The 13866-nt window shown below is 44.1% G+C and overlaps 1 protein-coding gene across 1 annotated transcript in view; it reads left to right on the top strand.

Moving 5' to 3' along the window:
• The first annotated feature begins 7345 nt into the window (after positions 1-7345).
• PPM1E (protein phosphatase, Mg2+/Mn2+ dependent 1E) overlaps positions 7346-13866 on the top strand; it is a 60977-nt gene continuing 54456 nt past the window's right edge. Inside the window, exon 1 of the mRNA XM_021524895.3 lies at positions 7346-7841. Within this exon, the coding sequence (XP_021380570.3) occupies positions 7426-7841 (416 nt within the window). The 5' untranslated portion in view covers positions 7346-7425. The remainder of the gene's footprint in view (positions 7842-13866) is intronic.

The following is a 13866-nucleotide window of genomic DNA, read 5'->3' as shown; positions in this document are numbered from 1 at the left end:
TGCTGTAATCAGGATCTCTTTTGTTCGTGGCTGTAATAAAGGGGAAATCCAGACTTAGGTACCAGCAATATCAGCAGCTCCAGAGCCTAAACCCAGAAAATGAATGTATTCTGAAAGCACAGCAGCTTTTTGTCCTCTTTTTTATTAAGACAAAACAAATCAAGGAGATTATTAGAGGAGAAGAAAGGTGCTGCACTGCAAAATAGTAATTACTTCAATTATTAGAAGTGTTTGTACACATGCACATAGATGACCCCTTTTGGCAGAGCACTCAGTAACGTTAGAGCTGAGGAAACTCAGCCAGCAGCTAAATGGAGAATTCAAGTTGTGGGAGTCACTATCTTAAATTTTTTATTTAGTATACACTAAACTGACTTTCCCTTGAAACGAAATTCAGTGCTGAATCTGAGTCATAAAATCTCCTTATTCAAAAAAGGCTGAAGGAAAAAAAAAAAAAGGGCAGTGGTTTTTTGCATCATTACAGGGTTTAGATAAAAATTACATAATAAAATATTAAAGGGAAAAATATTGAGTTGCCATGCAGCAAACTGGGCTGTGTCAAAATTTAAAAACTGTGAGTCAGGGAGAAGCTCTGAAGCAAGCAGCATGACATAGGGGAAGGGAGGCAGCGGGATCTGTGACTCAGACAAACATTTCAATGCAGGAGACACAGGCAAACAAAAGGATCCTAGCGCATGTGATGTCAGCAAGCAAACGCTCCCGTTTGGGAATAAAGCCTTCCTACGTATTGCAGTGCAGGAGGAGGGGGGAGCTGGCACCGGGGCTCTTGCCTACGTAGGCACGAGGAAAACCATCCATTAGGAATGTTGGAGCAATATTTTCAAGAGCACTCCTGGTTCCTGGTGATAGCTGCTATCTAAGGGGTTTGGTAATTATGGAAAAATCCATTTCTCTCAGTGCATTGTGCTGGGATTTAACACCCTCCACACGTCCTTCCGTGTGTGAGCAGAGTAACAGTGTGGCTCCCTTATACTATTAATTTCAGCTGACTGGTGGTTTTAATTTTGTTTGTAGTAGAGTAGCATCCAGAAGCCCCAGCTGAGATGCTGATCCTGTTATAACAAGATAAATGGTCTTGGCCGAGTAAATGTTAGAGCTTCCAGTGTTATGGGCATCATTATTCAAATAAAAAAAGATGCACAGTTACTGGTTAACAGTGGGAGTTACAAAATGTCCAGAGGAAACATTGGAGGCTCTCTATGCTGAGATTTTTTAATTTTTCACTCTTTTTTTCCTATTGAAGCTATTATAAAAATCAGCTCTGCAGACCAGAACTGAGAGAAGGATCTGTTGGCGGAGACAAAATTAGATTAAATGAGCCAGATTTCGTTCTCATCTGCTGGAGACAAGGAAGCTGTTCCAGGCTCAGAATTGCAGAGAATGAAAAAATGTGACCATTGCCTCACCAGTAAATCTTCCATGGCAAGTTGATTTTTTCCCATATGTGCCTGGAATTCTCATGCATGTCACAGCATCAGTGCCCAACAGTGAGGGGCAGAAGGGATTTTATTACTGCACAAAAAGTGAGATTCTAAGTAGCCAATCTCATGGCACTGCATCAAAAAGAAAATGGGTTGTTTGATTTGCTGCTTAAGTCCCAGTTTGCTGAAAGCCAAGGGCTTTAACTGTCATGCTGAGTTTGAAATTATTCCATTTTGTGGGGACGACATTTACTTGTGGTGGAGGAACTTATTTTGTCACCACAACAAGAATCCAGATCCTACCATGGGCCTTGGCAACAGGCAAACACTGCGGTCACAGGAGAATTCTCAAGCCCTGAGTCCTGCTTTGAAACTCTTTAGTTTGGACAGGGAAAATAACAATTTATTTGTTCCTGTTTTGATATGTTCTGCACCTTTTCCATTTTGAAATACTGAGGAACCAGCAAGCCTCTAAGTAGAGTAATTTGAAGAAAACATGGAGAAAAAAATAGCTTAACTGGAGATAAAAAGGTGTAGCCAAGGTTCAAGGTAGGAAATCATGCTCCTCTTGAAGTCAGTCACAAAGAGATTGACTCGTGTGGAAAGGAGATTGGCCACTAACCTGAGCAGAATACAGAGCTGAGAAAAGCATGTTTAAATTACAACAACCATTTTCCTGTTCAATTTCAGTTCCTTTAGTTATTTTACAGGGAGACTAAATTAGGATCATATTTATTCTCAGGTATTTCGTGGATTAACAACAAAGGTGAAATCCTTACTGCCTGCTGTTTGAACTCCACCCTTGTCCTGAACAAAAAAAGATAGAGAAGTTGGAAGGGCAAGTCATTGTGCTCCAGCTTCTCCAAAGAGACTGTCTTTACCATGCTCAGGATAATAATTCTTTAGAAAGGCACATGAAGATGTGTCGTACTGTATTAACACATGATAATTCAACATGAAATAAATGTGGTAAATTCAGAAGCATGGCTTGATGCTTTCTTATCCTTGAGAGGAATGGAATAAACAGAGCGCTGACATGGCAGTAACACAACTATTACAGAAGGGAAATAACAGTTTTTTAAAAGGATGAGAAGCAGGGGGTCAGCCTGTGTTCCCAAAGCAGCAGGGCCGTGCTAAGAGCTCCGCAGGGAGCCTGGCTGCAGGGGAATGTGGCGCTGGCAGTGGCCGGGAGCAGCCTGGCCAGCCCTCCTCCTCCGCAGCCCCTCGGCTCCAGGAACCGGTGCCAGCTGCTCCCTGCTCCGGGCTTCCCTCTGCTGCTCCCCAGGCTGGGCACTCGGTGTCTCGTGGCTGCTGGCCATGCGCTCATTTGGGATGATTAGGGTCAGGGGAGCTGCCTTCCCTTGGCTGCAGCAAGATGCCTGCATTAATGTTCTCTCCTGAAGAATGAAATCACCGGGAACTGGCCCCTTTCCCAGTACTGAATTTCACCCACAAATGCACCCACTGTTAAACTGTCAGCTCCTGTCTTGCTTCCCACAAGCAAGAAATATTCCTACAATATCCACTTGCTATCTATTAGAGAGCCCAAGCTCCACACGGTTTGAACTCCATCTATTGAAATAATAAATGGCATTAAAACCAATAGTTCCATCATCACACAAGCAGTAAAAATGTTAGATTATGTGCCAAAATAACGCATAGAAAAGTCTGTATTTTACTAAGTCAGACTTCAAGAATTATAGCTAATAATGCTCATTTTTACAAGAATTACTTGACATGGATTTAAATGGAGCCAAAGACACATTGGGATATTAAAAAAAAAATCACATTTAAGTTTCAAACAATGAGAAGGGGGAATGTTTAAAATATTTTATAACATATATAGTAAAGTAAAAAAGAAACTCTACAGACCTTAACAAATGGTTTTAATTGGGTCTGGATGTTTTTCTCAAAGGTCACGAATATGCTGTTTGAATACTTGTTCATCTTCCATTATTTTGGAGGTTTAAATTTCTGACACATATCCCTCTAATACTCTTAATTTATTTAGTGTGAACTGCTGCAATTTTAGCAACACAGTTACAACTACACTCACTTAGTAATTCTTTTTGTATCATATATGTTACTAAATTAAAATGTTTTGGGCTAAAGAACAAGTTGTCTCCTTAGCAAGAAAATAATGTCTATAAAGTGCAGCGTGTCAATAAGAGATTGTAACACCTTTTTTTTTAACTAGATAAACTTACTCCTTACTACACTTTTGATAGTAAATGTGTTCCATCACATAAATTTATCTCTTTAAAAGCCATTCATTCATTAATTTGTGAAATGAACACAAGTATCTGTGGTTAAATCATGGGGTTTGAGGCTGTTGAAAGAAGTTAGAATGAGCTGCATCAATGGGATTTGAGAGAGACACTAATTCAAAGCACACCCTTTCCTAAACAGGGGTCTGAATGGAAAGTGAAAATGGAATTTTACTTTGGGATGGGACTGGAAATTTCCATGACAGCTGGAAGTGGGATTCAGGCCCAAAATCCCGTGTTTTGCAATGGATGGGGATATTTCAGAATAATCTTTGACTATTAATCTGGAAAATCTGACTTGACCTCAAAAACTTTAAAAAAAAATAATAAGAGAAAGAAAAAGAGAGAATGACTTTGGTGTTTAGAAACACCCTAAAAAAATCCTTATTATGGTCAAGGAGCCAGTAAAACTGTAGTGACAGAAGTTACTTAGCTTTTCAAAGCTGCAGTTGACCAGACTGAACCTAAGAAAATGAACTGCAGTGTGATGGATGTTGACTCTGTCAGCAAGAGTCCTCTTGCTCTATTCCTTACAAATTCTCACTGTCTTTAGTCTTAGGCAACTGGAATTATTAAAACTGAATATAGCTGCTACAATTAATTCAGGTTTACTGCAAAAGCTCTACTTTTTAAAGAAAGAAGCCCTAGTTTGAAGAGGGAGCCTGGCTAAAAATCCATTTACCATTGGATTTTTGTCATTAAACTCGTTTGTATGGTATGAGATCATGTATCACAGGTATGTTAAGTATTGACAAAGCATTCTTCATGAGCCTACCTGTCTTCTGTTTGTCAGCCCACAGGAGTCACTTCCAAAGGTTATGAAGAATTAAAAAGCACTTCTTTTTGCACTCCATACAATTCAGGTCACCTCCCCAAGGCCTGTTCAAACTCTGCTTATTACTCAACAGCAAATGAAAAAGAGAAAGGCATCGTTTTAAGGCTAAAATGAAACAGATTTGTTCCAAAACAATACTGCAAAATGTTCCTTTTTAAAACAAAAAGCAACACGATTAAGCTGAAAATGATACAAACACCTGTATTTCCTTCTCACATCAAGTGCAAGCCTTGTTCTCCATATGATTTCCAATGGTCTCGGACTCAGAACGTTGGGAGTTGTGAGTTTATCCCATCCACCTCCCCTCATCCCATAGGAACCATCCACCCAGTGATATCCAGAGCACAGCCAGGCACTCTAAATTTAGCTCCCAGAGTTCCTGAACACGCCAAACATTTCATAACAGCGCTGAGCACACGCTCTGAGGGATCAGTGGGTGCTCAGAGCTTCCTTTTCTGGGCAGGGTGGCTCCTTCTGGGGGAGCTGGGCACCCCAGTGGCCCCACAGAGAGCAGGGCCAGCAGAGCCTCCTGCCTGGCTCAGCCACACCACCCACTGCCACCGTCTGCTCCGTGTTCCAGCTTAATGGGAATGGTTTTCCACCTTTCCCTCTCACAAACAAATGCCAGCATGGCTTGGAGCCATCAGCTCTCTGTTTAATATCGGAGCAAAACAATCCCGGCTTGACCGTAGTGCCAAAAGTTGACAAAGTGTCCTGAGTGTGGAGTTCTACTCTATTTCATTTTAATTAGTGTCTTCTGCCACGAGACAAATGATGAAAAGCACATGGGGACTGCCAAGATGAATCAAGGACATCTGGTAACTTTAACATTTCTACATGAAACAGAGTAGGTATTACTCCCAGATACTCTTCTGTGCTGTTTGAAACAACTAAAAAAATAGATATAAAATTAACAAAAATTACAGGAAAAGGTTGCCTAAATGCTTTTGAATCTCTTCTTAGATAGTTTTAATTGCTGTTTTTCATAAAACATGAAGCTGATCTTGCATCTTGTTGAATTAGCTGTGACTTCCCTAAGATATTGTAATAATAGGAATTTTTATAATTCAGATCTTATTACATTAAGATTACCTGGATTATAGTTTCTTAGAAATTCCAACTGCCTCTGGATTCTGAGTGAAAAACAACTGATCATGAAGTTAAAACTGCTTTGTGATACTTGCTTTGATATACATCCTCCCGGGGCTTGTGACTCACTGATGATGCAAACACACAAACATAAAATAAATAAAAAACAAAATCCAGCAATGACATCATCAGCTGCAACTGGGAGCTCTCTGCTCAAAAAGAACTGCAATGTTTCTTACCCTTCATTGTTTCTTACCTTGCAAACCCACATGGCATTTGCTAAATAAATGAGTGTTAAATTGAAAATAAAGAAATGGCATAAAGAAAAATATCGCTTAGCCATAACCTTCCGGGACAAGCAGTGTGATTTTTTGTCACTGTCAGCTGTGAAAGACTAACTGTGACAATCACATTTTGAACTCTCAGGGCTTTTACATATTCACAAGATCGCAATATGATCAGTCAATGCGATTGCCGAAAATATTCTAAAATTAGCTTGGCTCTGGAATCATTCACCAAACAGAAGACAGATTTACAGGAGCACCCTGACATGCAGAGAACAACAGGTTTCAGCAAGATACTTGTTACAATACATAAAAATTTGAGGGTCTTTTTTGCATATGAAGCTCGTGATTTCACCATTTTTCAAGGTATGTCTGACATTAAGGATATCGTTCCCTCCCATGTGTACAAGCTATTTTAAATGTGTGGCAATTATACCTGTTCATTAATTGTATTTATGGACCTGATAGCTCTGAAAATAGCTTTCCAGCAGCAACGAATAAAACAAGCCAAAATGCCTTTCACAAATGAAAGACATTTATTAGACAGCAAGAGAATATTCACTACAGTTTGTCTCCCACTGGCAAGTTGTCGTTTAAGTTTTAGTTGGTGAAGCATCTTCAGTTTTTCACAAATTCTCCTTTGCCAGAACATGGAATGAGTAGATATTGTGTAATAGGTAATTTATCACAGGATCGTGGAATGGTTTGGGTTGGAAAGGAGTTTAAGGATCATCTATTCCAAGCCTTGCCATGGGGAGGGAAACTTTCCACTGAACCGGAATGTTCAGAGCTCCATCCAACCTGTCCTTGGACACTTCCAGGGATGATGGGACACCCACAGCTTCTCTGGGCAGCCTCTGCCGGGACCTCACCGCCCTCACAGCGAAGAGTTCCTCGCGAACACCTGAACTAAACCTACCCTCTTCCTTTTTCATGGCCAGCAAACACTCTCCGACGTCCATCCCTCTCTCCGAGGCCGCTCCTGGCCGCGGCTCGGGCGGGACAGCGGCGTCCCCTCACGGCGGGGCGAGCCCCGGCCCCGCGCGCCCTCCGGCAGCCGCGGAGGCGCCGCCGGCGGCGGAAGCTCCAGGGAAGCCCCGAAGGAGGCAGGGATTAGGTAACGAGCGATGTGCGCTCAGGTTTCCTCCTGGTTCCTGAGAGGAACCTACGCGTCTGGCTGCCTTCGCATGACTCATCGCAGCGGCGCGGCTGCCGCCGCTCCCGCTCCCCCCTGGCAGCGCCGCGGCCCCAGCCGCCCCCTCGGGCGGCCGCCGGACCCCGCCGGGCCCCCTCAGCGCCGCGCGCGCTCCCGGCGCCCAGGCGCGCCCCCCGCACCCCCCGCGGCGTGCGCGGCCCCGCGGGCCCGGCTCGGGAGCGCGCGCGCAGGCGGCGGGCGGGAGGGAGGAGGAGGAGGAGGAGGAGGAGGAGGAGGAGGAGGCGGCGGCGGGCAGGGAGCTCTCTGCGGGCGCAGTGCTGATCCGCCGGCGGGCGGCCGGGAATGCGAAGCGATGGCCGCGGGCGGCTCGGGCAGCGGTGGCGGCGGCAGCGCGGAGGAGAAGACCTACCGCCGCTTCCTCGAGCTGTTCCTGGGCGAGTTCCGCGGGCCCTTCGGGGCAGAGCCGGAGCCCGAGCCGGAGCCCGAGCCGGAGCCTCAGCCGGAGCCGGAGCCGGCGGCCCCCGCTCCTGCTGCCGAAGCTGCGGGCGACGCTGAGGAGGAGCCCGGGGCTGAGGGAGAAGCGGGAGCGGCCGCCGAGACGGAGGAGGGAGAAGGCGGCGAGGGCGATGCCGGCGACCCTCAGCCGCCCGCCCCGCCGCCGCCGCCCCCGCCGCTGCCCTCGCTGCCCCGGCCGCTCTCGGAGTACATCACGGAGGAGGAGGTGGAGGGCGAGTGCCTGGACCTCTGCCTGCAGCAGCTCTACAAGTAGTGAGTGCCGGGCTGAGGGGAACGGGGCAGGGCGCGGGGCTGAGGGGACCCTCCAGTGTGGGGCTGAGGGGACCCTCCTGCGAGGGGCTGAGGGACTCTTCAGTGTGGGGCTGAGGGATTTCCCTGTGAGGGGCTGAGCGACTCCCCAGTGTGGGGCTGAGGGACTCCCCAGTGTGGGGCTGAACGACTCCCCAGTGTGGGTCTGAGGGACTCCCTAATATGGGGCTGAGGGACTCCCTAGTTTGGAGCTGAATAACTCCACAATGTGGGGCTGAGGGACTCCCCAATGTGGGGCTGAAAGGACCCTCTGATGTGGGGCTGAGGGACTCCCCAATGTGGGGCTGAGGGACTCCCTAATATGGGGCTGAGGGACTCCCTAGTTTGGAGCTGAATAACTCCACAATGTGGGGCTGAGGGACTCCCCAGTGTGGGGCTGAGGGACTCCCCAGTGTGGGGCTGAACGACTCCCCAGTGTGAGTCTGAGGGACTCCCTAATATGGGGCTGAGGGACTCCCTAGTTTGGAGCTGAATAACTCCACAATGTGGGGCTGAGGGACTCCCCAATGTGGGGCTGAAAGGACCCTCTGATGTGGGGCTGAGGGACTCCCCAATGTGGGGCTGAGGGACTCCCCAATGTGGGGCTGAGGGACTCCCTAGTTTGGAGCTGAATAACTCCACAATGTGGGGCTGAGGGACTCCCCAGTGTGGGGCTGAAAGGACCCTCTGATGTGGGGCTGAGGGACTCCCCAATGTGGGGCTGAGGGACTCCCCAGTGTGGGGCTGAAAGGACCCTCTGATGTGGGGCTGAGGGACTCCCCAATGTGGGGCTGAGGGACTCCCCAATGTGGGTCTGAGGGAGGGAAGCAAGGGCAGGGGGGATCCCCGAGGCAAAAGAGTTCAGGACTTCGGTGATGCTGAACATCCCGGGGTCGCAGCGGCTGCCCCTGCCCCAAGGAATCCTCGGCTCTGTGCCCTCTGCTTGCCTCTGGCCGGGACAGGAGAAGGGAAGAGACAAGGGAGAGCCACGAGCATCCATCTGGAGAGCAGCTTGCTGTGGAGGGAGAGCGGTGGGGGAAATGTCTCACGCTCTGGTGCCAAAGCAAGGAGGGGGGTTTGCCTGTGGTTGATTGTTCTGGGGCTTGAAAATGAAATGTTCCCCCGTGAGGGTTGGTAAATGGGGAAACCTCTGCCAAGAAGGGGAAAGAAGAAGGGGCAAGGAAAGAGAGGTGGTCCACCCCCTTCACCCTTCCAAAAAAAACCACCGCACATGGAGAAAACCACACCATGTATTCTCAGACCGGGGAGAAAAGAGGAGTAGAAAACCTTGGGAGAAAGCTATCCATAATCATGGGGATTTTTCTGCCGTCAGCTGGGGAAAGCCGGCTATACTCGGTTCTGTACGGAGGCAGTTTCCAGATCTGTGCTTTCCAAAGGCTGGTGCATAAAGAGGAAACAGATGGGATCTATTCCCAGTGTGGAAAGTCTGTGGACTGAAACCTAAAGATCAGTTACCAGTGCCTTGTATTGTGCTCAGCTCCGGCTTTGAAGGCTGGAAATAGAAACGGTTGTTAGTGGCAATTCTTTAGGAACCTTTTTAAACTGATGCCACAGGAGGAGACAAATGAAGCTGTGAAAATCTGCACAGCACACCGGGGAGATTTTCTGCCATTGAGCCGGTAATTGTAATGAGAGGTGTTACTCAGTCGCAGAAATAAATAAATAAAGAGAGAAAAGAACCGGGTTTTACAACTGCATGGTCTGTTTCTATCCAGTTCTCATCTGCCCTCTGCGTTTGTGGACGATAGGGACAACACAATGATAGCTGCAGAGGACAAAGCTCTCCTATTCACACATGCTCGCCCTGCCACCTTTGGAAAGTCTCTGGAATACAGCAGCACATTCATAGGATGTGGTAGAGAGCAGAGAGGCAAGTCCCTTCTACCTATTTAGGACGTGTTTTGTTGGGTTATTTTTAAACAGGCTTGTGAAATCCAAAGTCATGATAGTGGGAATAAAGTTTTAGACATGAAGTAGATTATTTGAAAGCATTATTTGAAGTATAGCTATGAAATGATGTTGAAGTGGAATTCCTTCCCAACCCCTTCTCTCTCTGCTTGTCCCTATACCCCCGATTCCCCAGTTTCTGAAGCTCATGTTCATGGCTGAAATTAATAAGCAAACAAAAAAAACAACAAAACAAAACAAAACAAAACCAAAACCTTTTGAGAGGAATCTTTTTATAGAGTCAGCTCTTGCCAGGTTGTGGCTCTTTGGTTTAGTATAGATCTTTGGATGACCACTGAATGAAGCATCCCCTGGCTTTGTTTGTGGTGAAATCAATGCAGGCTCCCTCCTCTAGGCAAAAACCAAGGTCCACCTCAAAATCTAGGGAGCAGAGGATTATGTTGTGAGAAAAGAGTTTCCCAAAGGCTTAAATGAAACATTTTAAAATATTATAAGCTAAACTGAAATAGTTTTTTCTTGAATGATGGTGGAATCTGAGGTAAGTGCAAATATGCAAAAGTATTCTTCAGGTAAGGTACTGTATTTTTAGTTCACTCTCCAGTCACCAGAGAAACTTAAAATGTGACAAGACTATAAAACAGGCAAAAGCAGAATGTTTTCATCCTTTACAGCCAAGGGCTCTACTGGTCAGATGGTTCCAGAGGTGGGAAACTTGATGTATTTGAGTAAAGCTGCTCTTGTGCCAACAGTTATGAAAGTATTCAAAGTTAAAAACAAACAAACAAACAAACAAAAAACTAAATAAAAAAGCACATGAAAACTCATGTAAAAGGGAATATTTTCTTGGTTTGTCATTAGCAGGAGAGACTCTACTCTGAAGGCATGATTTCTGCAACTATATATTAGTCAAATGACTGGTTTGCATTCTATGTAGCATGAAGATAAAACCCATTGCTGTGAAAAATCCAACAGCTGTTTTTCAGCTATTTTAAGCACAGAGCTTTAGATCTTTTTGAGGAAAGTAAGACCATTTCAGAAATGAGAACATATTGCTAATCATGACAAAATATAATGTTTTTCTGCCACTGTGTAGGTCAGTATCAAAGAGTTCTTATTTATGAGATTTTCCTGCTATTTTCCAAAAGACTCATATTCCCCTTTGAGGTTTCCTGTTCCTGTTTGGCTTTTTAATTTTTTTTTTTTTTCTAGAAGCAACATATGCTTGGAAAATTAGATTAATGTAATCTTTATATCTGTCTAAATGCCACAAAATGGGCACTGTGTGTCTTCTTAGTGACCCTCCACAGTATGAAACCCATCAATAGGAGGTGCATTAGATGGAGAAAATAGTCAAAAGGGGATTGCCTTGGCTGATAACCACAAAATGAACTTTCAGACTATAGCTAGACTATATTATCCAAGAGAAAAAAGATAATTTACAGAGCTTCTATGTAGAAACAAACATAAACATTAAGGCCTTAAAACATTAAATATAAGACTTCATCCCTTGCTCCTGCTGAATCAGACCTGATTTCTGACTCATCTTAAAGGAAGAAGTTACTAACTTGATGTAACAAAGTTACATATCATGCTCTGGTCTCTTCCTCTTCCTACTGATACTTTTATTAAACCTGACGCATTTAAAGAGCTGGCTCTTGACAAGACCTCTGAAAAACAAATCAGCAAAGTTGTGTTTGCCAAGACAGGACATAGCCAGACTCTTACAAGTTGTGTCACCAGGAAGAACAAATTTGTCTTGCTGCTACACTCTTTTCTTCCAGTGCAAATGAAATACTTTAGAAAATTCAACTGTTTATTCTTCTGTCTTTTCTTTTTCTCTTTTTTTGCCCCATGCTTTGATGGGAATAGATATAGTTGGTATAATTTCTAGGTTCAAGTTTATTTTCAGTGATTTTGGAGGTACAATATTTTTGATTTCAAATGTTCATTTAGGAATTCAAATTTCATTTGAACAAACTTAGAAAGTAGCCCTGCTTCTCCAGTGCTGAGTTTGCAGAAGATGGTAAGTAAAATAAAACTAAAATTTATTGTTATGTCATCTTAAGTGCTTAACTAAATCCCTGATGACAACATGATTATTTTAAGGATTTCAAAAGCCTTGCTTTGACTTGGAACATGAAAAGAAAAACTTCTAAGCACTGTCTTTTTACATTTCTTCACAGAATACTTAGATTCCAATCAAATGAAGTATTTGAAGTGAGTTCTTTTAATTGATCCTTTCTTTCTCTTACAGAGAGAAAATATTTTTGCTTATGGATTTCCCACAGTCTTACTATAAAAAATCAAGAAAGGCAATGTAGGCTCACCCTTTTAACACTGGAGTTATGTAAAATGTGGATAGTAAATGACAATGGAGTTTTGCCCCTCAGCTCGCAATGTTGAGCTAAAGAAGATGTTCTCATGGTAATTTTCCATGAGCAGAAATATTTTTTTTAATAAAGTAAGCTCTTGAAAACTGTTCTTTCTGCTATCTCCATCTTTGTTGAGTGAAGAGATGGAATCGTTTTCCTTCAAATAGGAGATATACACGTTTTTAACTTGCTCTCTAAACCCCTATCACATGAAAGCTGGCACTGTTGTCACTTTAAGCTGAAATCCATGTATGATGCTGAATGGGCCTTCTTAGCATCATATTAAATAGGCTGTGATGTTTTACTCCTTCATAATTTGTCTTTTATAATCAATTCTATTGACTGCAATCTCAAAGCCCTTTCAAGAAATAAAATTAACTGCTTGCCATGTCTCATATTAATCACAAGGACCAACAAAAAAGTCATTCCATCCTTTTTAACATGGTGCTTTTTTCATCATCTTTTGTGAGGTTTTACAATAGAAATGATAATGTTGGCCTGTGCCCACAATGAATGACAGAAGGAGATATTGGCTGCACCTAGCTGGGGCACTTTCTATGGTTAATGAGATTGGATAGAGAACATTCCATTTAGACTCCATATTAGGAATATTTCGTCTAATCTAGGCTTGGATTAGATATCAGGAAGAAATTGTTCCCTGTGAGGGTGGTGAGGCACAGGGTGCCCAGAGCAGCTGTGGCTGCCCCTGGATCCCTGGCAGTGTCCAAGGCCAGGCTGGACAGAGTTGGAGCAGCTGGGACAGTGGGAGGTGTCCCTGGCCATGGCAGGGGTGGCTCTGGATGAGCTTTAAGGTCCCTTCCAACCCAACCCAGTCTGGGATTTCCCACCCCGAGCCTGTGGCTGTGTTAACTCTCACAGGAGCCCCTCCAAGGTTAGGAATCCCTTCCAGGGGCTGGTTGTTGAGCTGCCTTGGTAGGGCTGAGGATGCTGACATCACACCCAAGGGATTTTGGTGCTAGAAATCCTGATGTTTCTCTGTGAATCCATCCTAAATCATCCCACAGGAGGGTGTGCAGAAAGCCAAGGCTTCAGTATTGATGGTACCTTGTCACTTTTGACAAGAGCCCATGTTCTGGATGCTTGTGGTGTCATGGCACAAACATTTCATCCCCTTTAGCCTAGAAATCCCTATAATCTAAATAGGTGGTGTTTGGAAATGAACATTTTCCAAACACAACTAATTCACTAGACATTGAGGGATTCTTCTTGTTCTTTCTAAGGCATATTGAGCTCACCCTCCCACGCTTTTAAAAATACTGAAAGAAATAAAATATTTTTATGCTTATTAAAAAAAAAAAAAAAGGAATATCAGCTCAAATGAGCTATATAAATTGCAGATTTACATTTTGTAATGGTTAACATAGAAGGTGACATTTCAAAACTTCCTACTTTATGATTAAAAGGATGCTGAGTTTTTCAAGCATGAGGGTGACTATGCTTGGAAGTTGCTTTATATAGCATTAAAAAAATCATTCTTAGAGAACAGATTATGGAAATATATTCATTCCAGTGCTTTTATTTCAATGAACATTGCTGGTAGTACAACACATTAAAGGGAATTAATGTTGTTAGGAGCTTTTCACACCAAGATTTTTTTTTGACCCAGGAGCAATTTGCACAGATTCTGCTCCTCCTAAGTGAGGCTGTTTGCTTTTGAGTACTGAAGA

Source organism: Lonchura striata, chromosome 19 (assembly GCF_050655825.1).
Source record: "Lonchura striata isolate lonStrDom1 chromosome 19, ASM5065582v1, whole genome shotgun sequence".
Classification (NCBI taxonomy): domain Eukaryota; kingdom Metazoa; phylum Chordata; class Aves; order Passeriformes; family Estrildidae; genus Lonchura; species Lonchura striata.
Note: the sequence above shows the minus strand (reverse complement) of the source record. Positions and strands in the feature narration are given on the sequence as shown.